Source organism: Bubalus kerabau, chromosome 14 (assembly GCF_029407905.1).
Source record: "Bubalus kerabau isolate K-KA32 ecotype Philippines breed swamp buffalo chromosome 14, PCC_UOA_SB_1v2, whole genome shotgun sequence".
Classification (NCBI taxonomy): domain Eukaryota; kingdom Metazoa; phylum Chordata; class Mammalia; order Artiodactyla; family Bovidae; genus Bubalus; species Bubalus kerabau.
This window is the reverse complement of record NC_073637.1, coordinates 3,678,172-3,697,029: the sequence shown is the minus strand read 5'-3', so window position 1 is coordinate 3,697,029 and position 18,858 is coordinate 3,678,172. Positions and strand designations below refer to the sequence as shown.

The 18,858-nt window shown below is 44.1% G+C and overlaps 1 protein-coding gene across 2 annotated transcripts in view; it reads left to right on the top strand.

Annotated features, from left to right (window-relative positions):
• LOC129627166 (glycosyl-phosphatidylinositol-anchored molecule-like protein) overlaps window positions 1-18,572 on the top strand; it is a 28,314-nt gene extending 9,742 nt beyond the window's left edge. For both annotated transcript variants that reach the window (XM_055546817.1, XM_055546818.1), the window contains exons 2-4: window positions 11,228-11,306; window positions 11,897-12,004; window positions 18,114-18,572. In XM_055546817.1, the coding sequence (XP_055402792.1) occupies window positions 11,246-11,306; window positions 11,897-12,004; window positions 18,114-18,412 (468 nt within the window). In that variant the 5' untranslated portion in view covers window positions 11,228-11,245 and the 3' untranslated portion in view covers window positions 18,413-18,572. The remainder of the gene's footprint in view (window positions 1-11,227; window positions 11,307-11,896; window positions 12,005-18,113) is intronic.
• The last annotated feature ends 286 nt before the right edge of the window (window positions 18,573-18,858 follow it).

Below are 18,858 nucleotides of genomic sequence, written 5' to 3'. Positions count from 1 at the left end.
AGATCCTTGCGGGTTCTGTAATCTTGGTCGTAGATTTTTTTTCCTTTCAGTACTTGAAATATATCCTGCCGTTCCCTTCTGGCCTTTGGAGTTTCTGCTGAACCATCAGCTGTTAAGCGTATGGGGTTTCCTTTGTATGTTACTTGTTGCTTCTCTCTTGCTGCGTTTAATATGCATTCTTTGTGTTTAGTCTTTGTTAGTTTGATTAGTATGTGTCTTGGCGTGTTTCTCCTTGGGTTTACCCTGTATGGGACTCTGTGCCTCTTGGACTTGATTGACTATTTCATTTTCCGTGTTGGGAAAATGTTCAAGTATAATCTCTTCAAAAATTTTCTCATACCCTTTCTTTTTCTCTTCTTCTTCTGGGACCCCTATAATTCGAATGCTGGTGAGTTCAATATTGTCCCAGAGGTCTCTGAGACTGTCGTCAGTGGTTTTCATTCTTTTTACTTTATTCTGTTCTTCAGAAGTTATTTCCACCATTTTATCTTCCAGCTCACTGATTCGTTCTTGTGCTTCAGATATTCTGCTATTGATTCCTTCTAGAATACTTTTAATTTCAGTAATTGTGTTGTTTGTCTCTGTGTGTTTATTCTTTAATTCTTCTAGGTCTTTGTTGATTGAATCTTGCATTTTCTCCATTGTGTCTTCCAGGTTTTTGATCATCTTTGCTATCATTATTTGTAATTCTTTTTCAGGTAGTTTGCCTATTTCTTCTCCATTTATTTGGACTTCTGTGTTTCTAGGTTGTTCTTTCATATGTGTAGTATTTCTCCGCCTTTTCATTACTTTTTTAAATTTATTGTGTTTGAGGTCTCCTTTTCCCAGGCTTCAAGGTTGAATTCTTTCTTCCTTTTGGTTTCTGCCTTCCTAAGTTTGGTCCAGTGGTTTGTGTAAGCTTTTCTTTGGGTGAGATTTGTGCTGAGTTTTTGTTTGTTTTTCCTCTGATGGGCAAGGCTGAGTGAAGTGGTAATCCTGTCTGCTGATGACTGGGTTTGTATTTTTGTTTTGTTCGTTGTTTAGATGAGACACGTTGCCCAGGGTGCTACTGGTGGTTGGGTGATGCTGGGTCTTGTATTCAAGTGGTTTCCTTTGTGTGACTTCACACCATTTGATACTCCGTTGGGTTAGTTCTCTGGTAGTCTAGGGTCTTGGAGTCAGTGCTCCCATTCCAAAGGCTCAAGGCTTGATCTCTGGTCAGGAACAAGATTCCGCAAGTGGTTTGTTATGGCATTCAGTGAGATTAAAACAAATATCCCAAAACAAGAAACCAAAGATGAACCCCACACAAATGGGGTTTGGCAGTTACAAAATCAGGCAAATAAGGATTGAAACAATGGAATGTACACATATACACCCATGAGCTAATGAAAATAGTCCAGCAAAAATAAAGTACAGTAAATTAACCTGGCAAACAAAGGAAATTAAAAATTATATTTACCAGTTAAGAACAAAACTAACTAAAGCACGAACTGGAAAACAAAACTAAAGCAAGGTGCTGAGTGGGGAATAAAGCAATGAAAACACAACTCACAGATATGTTGAGAAGAAAGGAAAGAAAGAAAAGAAGGAATAGATGTGCGAAGTTAAATAGAGGTAGATGAAGATTTACATAACATTAAAGCTTAACTGCAAGGGCAAGAGAATAGTAGAAAAGGCAAAGAAGGAAAACATGTAGAAATATATGATATGTTTCAAAAAATGAAAATTAAAAATTTGAAAAAGAGGAAAGTAAAAAATCGAAGAAGAATGAATAAGGAAAAAAATAAAAAGAAATCTGCACAGACCTGCAGAAGCCCATCGTAGAGGCAGAGGTTTATGACACTAAAAAATGTGACTGAATATACATGTATACATATACACCCATCAGTTCAGTTCAGTTCAGTCGCTCAGTCGGGTCTGACTCTTTGCGACCCCGTGAACTGCAGTACAACAGGCCTCCCTGTCCATCACCAACTCCCGAAGTTCACCCAAACTCATGTCCATTGAGTCGGTGATGCCATTCCAGCCACCTCATCCTCTGTCGTCCCCTTCTCCTCCTGCCCCCAATCCCTCCCAGCATCAGAGTCTTTTCCAATGGGTCAACTCTTTGCGTGAGGTGGCCAAAGTATTGGAGTTTGAGCTTTAGCATCAGTCCTTGCAAAAAATACCCATGACTGATCTCCTTTAGAATGGACTAGTGGATCTCCTTGCAGTCCAAGGGACTCTCAAGATTCTTCTCCAACACCACAGTTCAAAAGCATCAATTTTTCAGTGCTCACCTTTCTTCACAGTCCAACTATCACATCCATACATGACCACAGGAAAAACCATAGCCTTGACTAGACGGACTTTTGTTGGCAAAGTAATGTCTCTGCTTTTGAATATCCTATCTAGGTTGCTCATAACTTTCCTTCCAAGGTATAAGCATCTTAATTTCATGGCTGCAATCACCATCTGCAGTGATTTTGGAGCCCCCCAAAGTAAAGTCTGATACTGTTTCCACTGTTTCTCCATATACACCCATAAACAAAATCAAAACAGTCCAACAAATATAAAGTACAATAGATTGACCCAGCGAACAAAAGAAACCAAAAATTAAATCTACCAGAAAAAAACTAACTAAAGAACAAACTGGAAAGCAAAACTAAAGCAAGGTGCCAATTGGGGAATAAAGCAATGAAAATAAAGCTATCAAGTATGTTGCGAGGAAAGAAAGAAAGAATAGATGTGCAAAGTTAAATAGAGGTAGATGAGGAAGATTTGTATACATTAAAGATGAACTTCAAGGGGGAAAGAATAGGAAAAGCAAAGGAATAAATGAAGAAAAAATAATAATAGGTTTTAAAAAAAATTTTTTTAACAGAAAAGAAAAAAGAAAAAAACATGAAAACTCCACAGAACTGCAAAAGCCCAATGTAGAGGCAGAGGTTTATAACAACTATAAAAAAAAGTGACTGAGAAAAAAAAAGCTCAACAGGTTAATCAGATTTCATAGTGCAAAGAAAATCGACAACTACAGTGGTGGGGGGGGGGGGTGGAGGGAAAGAAGAAAAATCCAAAGAATATACAGAAGAAGTCAAAACATAAGAATAATAAATGTTTTTCCATTACTTCTTTTTCTGCTCTGATTGCTGTGGCCAAAATTTCCAAAACTATGTTGAATAGTAGTAGTGAGAGTGGGCACCTTCGTCTTGTTCCTGACTTGAGGGGAAATGCCTTCAATTTTTCACCATTGAGGATAATGTTTGCTGAGGGTTTGTCGTATATAGCTTTTATTATGTTGAGGTATGTTCCTTCTATTCCTGCTTTCTGGAGGGTTTTTATCATCAGTGGATGCTGAATTTTGTCAAAGGCTTTCTCTGCATCTGTGGAGATAATCATATGGTTTTTATCTTTCAGTTTGTTAATGTGGTGTATTACATTGATTTGTGGATATTGAAGATTGCTTGCATCCCTGGGATAAAGGCCACTTGGTCGTGATGTATGATCTTTTAAATATGTTGTTCGATTCTGTTTGCTAGAGTTTTGTTAAGGATTTTTGCAGCTATGTTCATCAATGATATTGGCCTGTAGTTTTCTTTTTTGGTGGCATCTTTGTCGGCTTTTGGTATTAGGGTGATGGTGGCCTCATAGAATGAGTTTGGAAGTTTACCTGCCTCTGCAATTTTCTGGAAGAGTTTGAGTAGGATAGGTGTTAGTTCTCTAAATTTTTGGTAGAATTCAGCTGTGAAGCCGTCTGGTCCTGGGCTTTTGTTTGTTGGAAGATTTCTGATTGCAGTGTCAATTTCTGTGCCAGTGATGGGTCTGTTAAGATTTTCTAGTTCTTCCTGGTTCAATTTTGGAAAGTTGTACTTTTCTAAGAATTTGTCCATTTCTTCCAAGTTGTCTATTTTATTTGCATATAGTTTCTGATAATAGTCTCATGATCCTTTGTATTTCAGTGTTGTCTGTTGTGATCTCTCCATTTTCATTTCTAATTTTGTGGATTTGGCTTTTTTCCCTTTGTTTCTTGATGAGTCTGGCTAATGGTTTGTCAATTTTATTTATCTTCTCAAAGAACCAGCTTTTGGTTTTGTTGATTTTTGCTATGGTCTCTTTTGTTTCTTTTGCATTTATTTCTGCCCTAATTTTTAAGATTTCTTTCCTTTTACTAACCCTGGGGTTCATAATTTCTTCCTTTTCAAGTTGCTTTAGGTGTAGAGTTAGGTTATTTATTTGACTTTTTTCTTGTTTCTTGAGGTAAGCCTGTATTGCTATGAACGTTCCCCTTAGCACTGCTTTTACAGTGTCCCCTAGGTTTTGGGTTGTTGTGTTTTCATTTTCAGTCGTTTCTATGCATATTTTGATTTCTTTTTGATTTCTTCTGTGATTTATTGGTTATTCAGCAGTGTGTTGTTCAGCCTCCATATGTTGGCATTTTTAATAGTTTTTCTCCTGTAATTGACATCTAATCTTACTGCATTGTGGTCAGAAAAGATGCTTGGAATGATTTCAATTTTATTGAATTTACCAAGGCTAGATTTTTGGCCCAGGATGTGATCTATCCTGGAGAAGGTTCCATGTGCGCTTGAGAAAAAGGTGAAATTCATTGTTTTGGGGTGAAATGTCCTATAGATGTCAATTAGGTCTGACTGGTCTATCGTGTCATTTAAAGTTTGTGTTTCCCTGTTAGTTTTCCGTTTAGTTGATCTGTCCATAGGTGTGAGTGTGGTATTGAAATCTCCCACTATTATTGTGTTACTGTTAATTTCCCCTTTCATACTTGTTAGCATTTGTCTTACATATTGCGGTGCTCCTATGTTGGGTGCGTATATATTTATGATTGTTATATCTTCTTCTTGGATCGATCCTTTGATCATTATGTACTGTCCATGTGTGTCTTGTTTCACAGCCTTTGTTTTAAAGTCTATTTTCTCTGGTTTGAGTATAGCTACTCCTGCTTTCTTTGGTCTCTATTTGCGTGAAGTATCTTTTTCCGGCCCTTCACTTTCACTCTGTATGTGTCCCTTGTTTCGAGGTGGGTCTCTTGTAGACAACATATATAGGGGTCTTTTTTTGTATCCATTCAGCCAGTCTTTGTCTTTTGGTTGGGGCATTCAACCCATTTACATTTATGGTAATTATTGATAAGTATGGTCCCGTTGCCATTTACTTTATTGTTTTGGGTTCGAGTTTATACACCCTTTCTGTGTTTCCTGTCTAGAGAAGATCCTTTAGCATTTGTTGGAGAGCTGGTTTGGTGTTGCTGATTTCTCTCAGCTTTTGCTTGTCTGTAAAGCTTTTGATTTCTCCTTCATATTTGAATGAGATCCTTGCTGGGTACAGTAATCTGGGCTGTAGGTTATTTTCTTTCATCACTTTAAGTATGTTCTACCATTCTCTCCTGGCCTGAAGAGTTTCTATTGAAAGATCAGCTGTTATCCTGATGGGAATCCCCTTGTGTGTTATTTGTTGTTTTTCCCTTGCTGGCTTTAATATTTGTTCTTTGTGTTTGATCTTTGTTAATTTGATTAATATGTGTCTTGGGGTGTTTCACCTTGGGTTTCTCCTGTTTGGGACTCTCTGGGTTTCTTGGACTTGGGTGATTATTTCCTTCCCCATTTTAGGGAAGTTTTCAACTATGATCTCCTCAAGTATTTTCTCATGGCCTTTCTTTTTGTCGTCTTCTTCTGGGACTCCTATGATTCGAATGTTGGGGCATTTAACATCGTCCCAGAGGTCTCTGAGGTTGTCCTCATTTCTTTTAATTGTTTTTTCCTCTCTTTCATTTATTTCTACCATTCTATCGTCTACCTCCCTTATCCTATCTTCTGCCTCCGTTTTTCTACTGTCGGTTCCCTCCAGAGTGTTTTTGATCTCATTTATTGCATTATTCATTATATATTGACTCTTTTTATTTCTTCTAGGTCCTTGTTAAACCTTTCTTGCATCTTCTCGATCCTTGTCTCCAGGCTATTTATCTGTAACTCCAATTTGTTTTCAAGATTTTGGATCATTTTCACTACCATTATTCGGAATGCTTTATCAGGTAGATTCCCTATCTCTTCCTCTTTTGTTTGGTTTGGAGGGCATTTATCCCAATCCAAATTGGAAAAGAAGAAGTAGAACTCTCACTGTTTGCAGATGACATGATTCTCTACATAGAAAACCCCAAAGACTCCACCAGGCAATTACTAGAGCTAATCAATGAATATAGTAAAGCTGCAGGATATAAAATTAGCACACAGAAATCCCTTGCATTCCTATACACTAACAATGAGAAAACAGAAAGAGAAATCAAGGAACAATTCCATCCACCATTGCAATGAAAAGAATAAAATTCTTAGGAATATATGTACCTAAAGAAACAAAAGACCTATATATAGAAAACTATAAAACCCTGGTGAAAGAAATCAAAGAGGACACAGACAGATGGAGAATTATACCGTGTTCATGGATCAGAAGAATCGATATAGTGAAAATGAGTATAATACCCAAAGCAATCTATAGACTCAATGTAATCCCTATCAAGCTACCAACGGTATTTTTCAGAGAACTAGAACAAATAATGTCACAATTTGTATGGAAATACAAAACACCTCGAATAGCCAAAGCAATCTTGAGAAAGAAGAATGGAACTGGAGGAATCAACCTGCCTGACTTCAATCTCTACTGCAAAGCCACAGTCATCAAGACAGTATGGCACTGGCACAAAGACAGAAATATAGATCAATGGAACAAAATAGAAAGCCCAGAGATAAATCCACACACCTATGGACAGCTCATCTTTGACAAAGGAGGCAAGAATATACAATGGAGAAAAGACAAACTCTTTAACAAGTGGTGCTGGGAAAACTGGTCAACCATTCATAAAAGAATGAAACTAGAACACTTTCTAACACCATACACAAAAATAAACTCAAAATGGATTAAAGATCTAAACGTAAAACCAGAAACTATTAAACGCCTAGAGGAAAACATAAGCAAAACACTCTCCGACATAAACCACAGCAGGATCCTCTATGACCCACCTCCCAGAATATTGGAAATAAAAGCAAAAATAAACAAATGGTACCTAATTAAAACTAAAAGCTTCTACACAACAAAGGAAACTATGAGCAAGGTGAAAAGACAGCCTTCAGAATGGGAGAAAATAATAGCAAACGAAGCAATGGACAAAGAATTAATCTCAAAAAGATACAAACAACTGCTGCAGCTCAATTCCAGAAAGATAAACGACCCAATCAAAAAGTGGGCCAAAGAACTAAACAGACATTTCTCCAAAGAAGACATACAGATGGCTAACAAACACATGAAAAGACGCTCAACATCACTCATTATCAGAGAAATGCAAACCAAAACCACAATGAGGTACCATTTCACACCAGTCAGAATGGCTGCTATCCAAAAGTGTACAAGCAGTAAATGCTGGAGAGGGTGTGGAGAAAAGGGCACCCTCTTACACTGTTGGTGGGAATGCAAACTAGTACAGCCACTGTGGAGAACAGTGTGGAGATTCCTTAAAAAACTGAAAACAGAACTGCCATATGGACCCAGCACTCCCACTGCTGGGCATACACACCAGGGAAACCAGAATGGAAAGAGACACATGTACCCCAGTATTCATCTCAGCACTGTTTATAATAGCCAGGACGTGGAAGCAACCTAGATGTCCATTGGTAGACGAATGGATAAGAAAGCTGTGGTACATATACATAATGGAATATTACTCAGCCATTAAAAAGAATACAGTTGAATCAGTTCCAATGAGGTGGATGAAACGAGCCTATTATACAGAGTGAAAAAAGCCAGAAAGAAAAACACCAATAGAGTATACTAACGTATATATATGGAATTTAGAAAGATGGTAATGATAACCCTGTATGCGAGACAGCAAAAGAGACACAGATGCATTGAACAGTCTTTTGGACTCTGCGGGAGAGGGTGAGGGTGGGATGATATGAGAGAATGGCATTGAAACATGTGAATTATCATATGTGAAACGCATCTCCAGTCCAGATTCGATGCACGATACAGGGTGCTCGGGGTTGGTGCACTGGGATGACCCAGAGGGATGGGATGGGGAGGGAGGTGGGACGGGGGTTCAGGATGGGGAACACATGTACACCAACGGCAGATTCAAGTCAATGTATGGTAAAACCAATACAATATTGTAAAATAAAATTAATTAATTAAAAAACAGAATAATAAATGTTTTTCTTGAGTTGCTGCTGTCAGAGTCCTTTCCCTCACTGGGAGTCACAGTCCACCTCACCTTCCTAGGATGCCCTCCAACACTGTGCTGGTCTCTGGACCTGCTGCAGGGGCATCTCATATTCTAATCTGGTCCTACTCCTGTGTGTTCTTGTTTTCAGTGTCCACAGCTATCAGAACTAGTTCATTTTCTTCTGTGGGAGCTCTCAATGTGCTTTTATATATACTGTAGACACAGAATCTGCCTAGTTGATCCTGTGGATTTAATCTGCAGCTTGTAAGGCTGGCGGGAAGATTTTGGGTCTTCTTCCTTAGCCACACTGCTCCTGGGTTTCACTTGTGATTTTATTTCCACCTGTGCATGTGGGTTGTCCTTTGGGGTTTGCTCCTGGGGCTGCCCTAGAGGACTTGGTTTTGCCCCTGAGAGGGCCAGGTGTGGAGGTGGTGCAGCTGCTTGGGTCACAGGGGTTCCGGCAGCACAGGTACTCAGGGGAATTGGCAGCTAGGGCAGCAGAAAATATAGTGCTCTAGAAGGGTATGGCAACCAGTATTAGCCCATCCGCTCCAGTATTCTTGCCTAGAGAACCCCCTTCCCTGACAGAGAAGCCTGGCAGGCCACAGTCTACAGGATCACAAAGAGTTGGGACACTACCGAAGTGCCCCTGTGTGTTTAGATACAAGACTTTTTTGCCTGCGGCAGCTCTGCCCCAGTTAGAGTTGAACGTGAAGGCGGCACAGCTGCTTGGCTTGCGAAGACCCTGGAGCACCAAGTGTGCAGGGACATGGACTGCCTCTGCCACAGGAGTTATGGCCCTATCAGAGTCTTTGTTTCAAGCGTCTTGTAGCTGGCGATCAGAAGGCCTCTTTGGCCAGTCTTTCTCCGTAGCTCCGCCCATTCAGGCACTTAGAGGATTCCCTTGCTTAGGGTCCTTCTCTGTTGTTTGGCGCATCAGGCACATAGAGGGGTCCCCCTGTCTGGGGTCCTACTTTGTAGATCGGCACATTAGGCACTTGGAGAGGTACCCTGGGTGGGGTCCTACTCTGTGGTTCAGTGTGTCAAACGTTTGATGGGCCAGCCTCTCTATTGTTCAGCTGCCGATGCTGGTGTGTGGAGAGAGAGAAGCTATGTTGATGGCTTCATGCCCTGCATATGACTCAGCAGTATCGCCTTGCTTCCATGGCTGCCTGGCTTTCTTCCACAGGCATTTCCCACCACAGTCTCCCTGCTCACATCCCTCGCTGTGTCTCGCACAGTCAACAGCAGTCGTTGCCCTGGGGTTGCCCCACAGTCCCTAAGCTCCAGCTCCCAGTCGATGCGCCTTCCAGGGGACCTGCGTCCCTGTCTGGGGTATGTATGGCTGTGGAAAGGACTCTCTGGTTCTCATTCCATTTAGGTGGCCACGGAACAGCTGTTTCACTCTGAGCCTTAAATGTTTCTGGTCTGGCTCAGACAATCGCCCCAGTGTCGGGATCAGACCCCTGTTTCAGTTCCCCCACTGGCTGAGGGCAGGTCCAGTCCTGCTAACAGTCCTGTTTATCCCTCTAGTTGCTTTGTCCTACTGAGTTTTGCATGGCTTTGTATATTGTTTTCCACTGGTCAGGCGCTCCTCTCCACTCTCAGCTGGAGTTCTGGACGCATTTCTGTGTCTAAAGGTGTATTCCTGATGTATCCGTGGAGAGAGACGTACTCTATGGCCACCTGCTCCTCCACAGTCTTGTTCTCTCCCTCGCTATCCTGATGAGATGGTGGATATGACAGTCTCCTTGGTTTCTCGATCTGAGGCTCCTCTTCCGGGAGCACTTGGGGTGGTTCTGGGTCTGAGCTGCCCTCGAGACTGGCAGTGGGAGCACGGGTGGCTTGAAGGAAGGGACAGATGTAAGAAGAGCAGACAGGACGGGTGGGAAGGGGTTTGGACATGGAGACGGTGGTACCACGTGGGAGGCTGACTGGCTGGGCAGATCAGCAGCCCCTGCAGGGCAATGACTCTGATCCCCTCCTCAGTCTTGGTCCTCTGCACCTGCTGCTTTGACCCAAATTCACCTCGAGTGGGAGGACCTTTGGCCATAAGCAGGTTGAGGCCCAGCCATCCCTGAGAGAGCATGAGTGAAGAGAGCCAGGGGCCCAAGGGCAGGACACCGATGGTCCCCACCCGAGGAGCATGGCTGGCTGATGCACAGTCAGCCCGCATCCTGGGCCTCAGCTGGTCCCGTGGCAGGTACCTGTCAGGGGCTGCCCCTGGGTCTCCTCAGGGTGACAGGCAGCAGCAGGCGAGGCATGTCCCTCAGACAGGAGCCCCTGAGCAGAAAGGGCAAATCTCCTGGTTGACAAGGGAGACGGGGCCCCTGGGGGCGGGGAGGGAATATCCGGAAGGACCGTAGACATCGGAGGCTTCAAGGTTGCTGATGAGTCCCCACAAGGAAATGTTTCAGATGCGGGCACTCCTGGTGCTGGGGGTGCTTTCCCTCCAGCCAGTGCTGGTGTGTGGGCTCGGGTGACGAGCCGCAGGGCCTCCCTTCTAGAAATGTGGAGCCATGGGACTCCCAGTCCCCGGGAGACATGAAGGCATGTGGTCCATGCTTCCTAGCATAGGCACTGGGCTTCTGGCTTCTTCTCCACTAGTTCCTCTTCTCTTGTCACTGCCCTCTACCTCTGTCTCAGAGCTCATACAAGTTAGAGGTACTTGAATGGAGCATGTTCCAGATCTTCACACAGGTCAGCCTTGAGGTTGGGACACCACAGGGAGATCAGGGGTTTCTTGTGGAGTGTGAGGGCCACGAGGAGACAGCCCCAGACCACTCTGAGCCTCATGCTCTGCCTGATGGAGAGTAGGAGCATGTCTTCATATAGGATGAAGGCTTGAGCGAGGCGAAGCCACTGTGTGTAGGAAAGGGCTGCAAGCTCGTCACTACCCAGAGCCATGCTCAGCCGAGAGCCAGAGGTGCTGGAAGGTGGGAAGGGTGGCCAGGACTCGTGCTGCTCAGATGAGAGACCAGAAGTGGCTACAAGAGCCACACACTTGCTGACTTGTGCCCTGGCTTTCCTCACCTATAGGTTCAAGCCCTCACAGGGATGATGCTCCTCTTTGCCTTCCTCCTCTTCATGGGATTGCCACTGGGCTTCGTCGAGCCCTGTGAGTATCAGTGCTTCTGTTTCTTGGAGAGGATGAGACTTGACTTGATTGGGGTCATTTTAAGGGTCTGAATGGACTTTTCACCGTTTTAGCCAGCTGAGATCTCCATCTTAGCAATTGTGCAGTTGGTGAGCACAGGGTGTCCAGGAGCAGGGGGAGGGTCAGGATGGAGGGAAGCCCCTCTAAGGACCAGTGGACGCAGGGCCGCAGGGTGGGCGCGGGGGAGTCTCTGGCTGTGGCCCTTCCTCTTTGGAACAGGCGGGCATGGCTGGGTGCAGGGAACTCAGGGATGCTTTGGCCCCTTATGACTACAGGCTCTGCGTGAAAAGGTGGGTCAATCAACAGAGCAGAGGCTCACAGTCCTGACGGCTGGGAGCTTTCCTGAGAACCTGTCTCTGAGAAGAAAAAACTCCTGGGTGTACCTGGCGTCCTGGTGTCCAGGAAGCTCGTGCTGCCCAGGCTCAGAGCCCACTGAGGACTGAGCTGTGTAGCCTCAGGGAGTTCTTGAGGCTGAGGGAAGGGGCCGGCTGCTGGGCAGATGCAGTGAGTGGCAATGAAGGAGGAGTCTGACTCCGTTCTCTTTTATCTAGGGACCTTTAACGTACAATGCCATGAGTGTATCGTGAAAAACACCTTCCATTGTCCAGTTAAGAGAACGTGTCCTTATCATATTAGGCGCTGTTTTACTGTCTCCATGCGTAAGTACCAGATTACCTTCTTACTCCTTAATGAGTCACCCCACCAATGCAGTTTTAAGGGGACAGCGCCACTCTTTTCTCTCTCTGTACCCACCCTGAGACCATGTTTCTATGTTGAGGCTCAGCGCCCCATTAAAGGGCAGGCAGTAATAGCCTCTTGCAGAGACACATAGCCTGCCACGTGGGCCCATGTGTCCACAGGTGTCCTGCCGTGTCTTCAGGGGCTGGAAGGACTGCTGCCACTCAAGGCCTCCACTCCTTGGCCATCCCTGGTCAAGGAGGTAGATTCCCCAGTGCAGCTTAGGCAATTCCTTGTTTCCCACAGGAGCGTGGTCCTCAGGCAAGGTTTCCCAACAAAGCAGGCCCAAAACGTGGATGCACCTTAGATCCCTCAGGAAAGTGCTTACCACCCAAGGAGCTGATGTAGAAGGGCCGTGGCGACCGCAGACTATCAGCAGAAGACCATACTATAGGCGCTTTCTTGTTGAGGGTCTGTATGATCTTTGGGACATCAGCAAAAACATATTGCCTGGTCTCCATTCATTTCTGGGTCCCTAGATTCCTTACGACAAATAATGAGCAGAGCGACTCCTTTGTATAGCTTCCTTACAAGGGACTGTAAACTTACTTAGGGAGGCCAGGTGCCTAGATAAGTTGGCAGTGTAGATGGAAAATCATCTCCAGGTGAAGTTGTTCATGGGGTAATGAAAATTCTAGTGGTCTTGAATATTCTTGCTAACTCAAGAAGTTTAGGCACTGGGGACTTCCCTGGTGGTCCAGTGTTAAGAATCTACCTTTCAGTGCACGGGACATGGGTTCAACGCTGGTTGGGAAACTGAGATCCCACACGTGGCAGGGCAGTTAAGGCCGTCTTCTACAACTAATGAGCCCTCATGCTCTGGAGCCCGTGGGCCACAAGGAGAGAGAAGCCTGGGTGCCAGAAGGAAAGCTCCCACATCCTGCATCTAAGACCTGATGTGGCCAAAATCATGGAATGCATAAACATTTTTCAAAAGAATTTAAGGCCTTGTAACAAAGAGGAACCAGATATCAAATTGTCAACATCCATTGGATCATCGAAAAAATTAGAGTTCCAGAAAAACATCTACTCGTGCTTTCTTGACTATGCCAAAGCCTTTGTGTGGATCACAGCAAACTGTGTAAAATTCTGAAAGAGATGGGAATACCAGACCATCTGACCTGCCTCTTGAGAAATCTGTATGCAGATCAAGAAGCAACAGTTAGAACTGGACATGGAACAACAGAGTAGTTGGTTCCAAATCAGGAACGGAGTATGTCAAGGCTGTATATTGTCACTCTGCTCACTTAACCTATACGCAGAGTACATCATGAGAAACGCTGGGGTGGATGAAGCACAAGCTGGAATCAAGATTGCCGGGAGAAATATCAATAACCTCAGATACCCAGATGACACCACCCTTATGGCAGAAAGTGTAGAAGAACTAAAGAGCCTGTTGGTGAGAGTGAAAGAGGAGAGTGAAAACGCTGGCTGAAAACTCAACATTCAGAAAACTAAGATCATGGCATCTGGTCCCATCACTTCATGGCAAATAGATGGGGTAACAATGGAAACAGTGAGAGACTTTATTTTGGGGGGCTCCAAAATCACTGCAGATGGTGACTGCAGCCATGAAATTAAAAGACATTTGCTCCTTGGAAGAAAAGCTGTGGCCAACCTAGACAGCATATTAAAAAGCAGAGACATTACTTTACCTACAAAGGTCCATCTAGTCAAAGCTATGGCTTTTCCAGTAATCATGTATGGATGTGAGATTTGGACTATACAGAAAGCTGAGTGCTGAAGAATTGATGGTTTTGAGTTGTAGTGTTGGAGAAGACTCTTGAAAGTCCCTTGGACTGCAAGGAGATCCAACCAGTCCATCCTAAAAGAAATCAGTCCTGAATATTCACTGGACGGACTGATGCTGAAGCTGAAACTCCAGTACTCTGGCCACCTGATGTGAAGAACCGACTCACTGGAAAAGACCCTGATGCTGGGAAATATTGAAGTTGAGTGGAGAAGGGGACGACAAAGGATGAGACGGTGGGATAGCATCACCACTCAATGCACATGAGTTTGAGTAAACTCTGGGAGGTGGTGATGGACAGAGAAGCGTGGCATGCTGCATGCAGTCCATGGGGTTGCAAAGAGTCAAACATGACTGAGCAACTGAACTGAACAAATAAAAGTTTGTGTGCACCAGGACTCATGTGAAAGGAGCAGTGACCCCACAAGAGACCAAGGCAGACTTGCTTGTGAATGTTTGAGAGTCTCTGGCAGAGGTGTGGGTTGACAGTGGCCTGCTGTGGGGTCAGGGGCACAGGCCACAGCAGTCCTGGGAGGTGTAGCGTGTTGGCTTAAATCCTCTTGGAGGAGAGCACCATTAGCCTGACCATAGAGCCTGCAGCCTATCATAGACACTACAGACTCCAGGACTGGGCTGCTTTAGACCAAACTACAGTGAGGGAGCACCACCCCACTCATCAGCAGAGAATTGGATTAAAGGTTTGCTGAGCAAGGCCCTGCCCACCAGAGCAAGACCAGGTCTTCCGCAAAGCCAGTCCTTCCCATCAGGAGGTTTGCACAAGCCTCTCATCCCCATCCATCAGAGGCCAGACAAAATGAAAACCACAATCACAGAAAACTAATCAAAAAGATCACATGGATCACAGCCTTGTGTATTTCAATGAAACTCTGAGCCACGCAGTGCAGGGCCACCCAAGGCAGATGGGTCATGGTGGAGAGCTCTAAGAAAACGTGGTACACTGGAGAAGGGAATGGCAGACCACTTCACCATTCTTGCCTTGAGAACCCATGAACAGTATGGAAAGGCAAATGATACTGAAAGATGAACGTCCTAGGTTAGTATCCAATATCCTACTGGGAAGAGCAGAGAAATAGCTCCATAAAGAATGAAGAGGCTGAGCCAAAGCAGAAACAACCCTCCATTGTAGATGTTTGGTGGTGAAAGTCTGAAGCTGTAAAGAACACTATTGCATAGGAACCTGGAAGGTTAGGTCCATGAATCAAGGTAAATTGGATGTTGTCCAACAGGAAAGTGGTCAAACCGGAGATGGCAAGAGTGAACATTGACATTTTAGGAATCAGTGAACTAAAATGGACGGGAATGGGAGAATTTAATTCAGATGACCATTATATCTACTACTGTGGGCAAGAATCTCTTAGAAGAAATGGAGTAGCCCTAATAGTCAACCAAAGAGTCCAAAATGCAGTACTCGGGGGCAGTCTGAAAAGTGACAGAATGATCTTGGTTTGTTTCCAAGACAAACCATTCAACGTGACAGTAATCCAAGTGTTATGTCCCAGCCACTAATGCCAAAGAAGCTGAAGTGGAACGGTTTTATGAAAACCTACAAGACCTTCTAGCATGTGTGCATGCTAGTTGCTTCAGTTGTGTCCGACTCTCTGCAATTCTGTGGACTGTAGTCCGCCAGGCTCCTCTGTTCGTGGGATTATTGAGGCAAGAATACTGGAATGGGTTGCCGGGCCCTGCTCTAGGGGATCTTCCCGACCCAAGGATCAAACTTAGATCTCTTACATCGCCTACATTGGCAGGCAGGTTCTTGACCACTGGTGCCATCTGGGAAGCCTCACGAGACCTTCTAGAACTAACACACACACCGAAAGATGTCCTTTTCATCATGGGGAATGGAATGCAAAAGTAAGAAGTCAAGGGATATGTAGAGTAATAGACAACTTTGTCCTTGGAGTACAAAACGAAGCAGGGCAAAAGCTAACAGAGTTTTGCCAAGAGAATGCACTGGTCATAGCAAACACCCTCTTTCAACAACACAAGAGGTGAGTCCACACGTGGACATCACCAGATGATCAATACCAAAACCAATTGATTGTATTCTTTGCAGGCAAAGTTGGAGAAGCTCTATACAACAGTAAAAACAAGACCCAGAGCTGACTGTGGCTCAGATCATGAACTGCTTATTGGAAAATTCAGACTTAAATTGTAGAAACTAGGGGAAACCACTCGGCCACTCTGGTGTGAGCTAAATAAAATACTTTGTACAGTAGAAGTGACAAATAGATGCAAGGGATTAGATCTGAAAGACCGAGTCCCTGAAGAACTATGGATGGACGGACGTTCATAACATTGTACAGGCGGTGATGACCAAAACAATCCCCAAGAAAAACAAATGCAAGAAGGCAAAATGGTTGTCTGAGGAGGCCTTGCAAATAACAGAGAAGAGACGTGAAAGACAAAGGAGAAAGGGAAAGATGTATCCACCTGAATGCAGAGTTCCAGAGAATAGCAAAGAGAGATAAGAAAGCCTTCTTAAGTGAACGGTGCAAAGAAATAGAGGAAAACAATAGAATGGGAAAGACTAGAGATCTCCTCAAGAACACTAGAGATACCAAGGGAACATTGCAGGCAAAGATGGGCTCAATAAAGGGCAGAAATGGCAAGGAGCTAAGAGAAGCAGAAGAGACAAAAAAGAAGCATCAAGAATACACAGAAGAACTATACAAAAAAGGTCTTAATGACCTGGATAACCACAATGGCATGGTCACTTACTTAGAGCCAGACATCCAAGAGTGTGATCAAGTGGGCCTTTGCAACCATTGCTAAGAGCAAAGCTAGTGGAAGTGATGGAATTCCAGCTGAACTCCTTCAAATCCTAAAAGATGATGCTGTTGAGGTGCTACACTCAATATGCCAGCAAATTTAGAAAACTCAGCAGTAGCCACAGGACTAGGAAAGGTCAGTTTTCACTCCAGTCCCAAAGAAGGGCAATACCAAAGAATGTTCAAATTGCTGCACTATTTCACTCATTTCAGATGCTAGCAGGTTGATGCTGAAAATCCTTCAAGCTAGGCTTCAACATTACAGGAACCTAGAACTCCCAGATATACAAGGTGTATTTAGAAAAGGCAGAGGAACCAGAGGTCAAATTGCCAACATCTGTTGGATCATTGAAAAAGCAAGAGAGTTCCAGAAAACCATCTCCTTCTGCTTTATTGACTACACCAAAGCCGTTGACTGTGTGGATCACAACAAACTGTGGAAAAATGTTAAAGCGATGGGAATACCAGACCACTTTACCTGCCTCCTGAGAAACCTGTATGCTGGTCAAGAAGCAGCAGTTAGAACCAGACTTAACAATGAACTGGTTCAAAATTGGGAAAAGAGTACATCATGGCTGTATATTGTCACCCTGCTTATTTAATTTATTCAAAGATTACATCGTGCAAACTTCCAGGCTGGATGAATCACAAACTGGAATCAACATTGCCAGGAGAAATATCAGCAACCTCAGATATGCAGATGGCACCACCCTAATGGCAGGAAGTGAAGAGGAACTAAAGAGTCTTGATGAAGATGAAAGAGAGGAGGGAAAAGGCTGGCTTAGAACTCAACATTCGAAAAATGAAGATTATGGCCTGCAGTCCCATCACTTCATTGCAAATAGATGGGGGGGAAATGGAAACAGTAACAGATTTTATTTTGTTGGGATCCAGAATCACTGAGAATGGTGACTGCAGAATGGCGAAATTAAAAGATGCTTGCTCCTTGGAAAAAAAAAGATGAGACACATCTCAAACAGCATATTAAAAAGCAGACACATCACTTTGCCGACACAAGTCCTTATAGTCAAGGCTATGTTTTTTCCAGTAGTCGTGTATGGATGTGAGATCTGGAGCATAAAGAACGCTGAACACCAAAGAATTGATGCTTTTGAACTGTTACAGAAGATCTTGAGGGTCCCTGAAACTCCAGTACTTTGGCCACCTGACGCAGAGTCGGTTTATTGTAAAAGACCCTGAAGCTTGGAAAGGTTGAAGGCAGGAGGAGAAAGGGGATACAGAGGATGAGATGGTTGAATGGCATCGTCAGTCAGTGGACACGAGTTTGAGCGAACTTCAGAAGATAATGAAGGACAGGGAAGCCTGGCGTGTTGTCTTCAAGGCACATGGGGCCGAAAAGAGTCAGATATGACTGCACGACAGAACAACAACAATACTTAGGGATGGAGCTAGTTAAGATAACTGTGCTTTGATATTTGGATGTTGAAAGCATGAAATCAGTGATTTTCATTTCTATTTCTTTTTTAGGTTTGAATTCTCGGGAAATACTCGTTTACAAGAACTGTACATTTAACTGTACATTTCTGTATAGAGCCCAAGAGCCTCAGGAAACCCCCAGAAGAAAGACGACTCATAGATTTAACAGTTTCTATTGGGTTAATTGTTGTGGTTCGAACATGTGCAATTTTGGAGGACCTACTAATCTGGAGAGGGACATCACAGTCGATTATCCACTTGAAGAGGATATCGAAGGAAATGCGCAATTGGTGCAGTCCACTGTGTTCCTAAGCATTGTCTCCATCCTAGTCAGGAACACACTGATGTGAGAGGCCTCCTTTGGAGGGGCTGACTATCTCCCCATCTCTCCCAAGGCAGCTGTCCTTTACTGTCTTGTGAGCCAGACACTGACCCCTGGAGCCCCCAGTTGATGAGTTCCCCATTTAGGAATTGTTACCAGAGAGAAATAAACACCAGAATTGTTCAGGTTCTGTGGACTCAGAGATTTCTTTGTGGTTTTAACGTTTGATCTTTCTTCCCTTCGGTAGGTGTCACCTCACACAACCTCTTGCCACTTTAGTGAGCAGAGGTGGAGTATTTTAGTAACAGCAAAAGCATCACAGGGCCTGGTCTACATGCCCACCTAAAGAGCAGCCCCAGGTTTGCTCAGACCGCACGCCCCTGAGGCACCCGAGCCTGCACGCTCCCAGTCTTCAGGTGGGGATGGCGGAAGTCGAGGGTGTGCTCGGCGATGCAGTGGAATGAGGACAGGCAG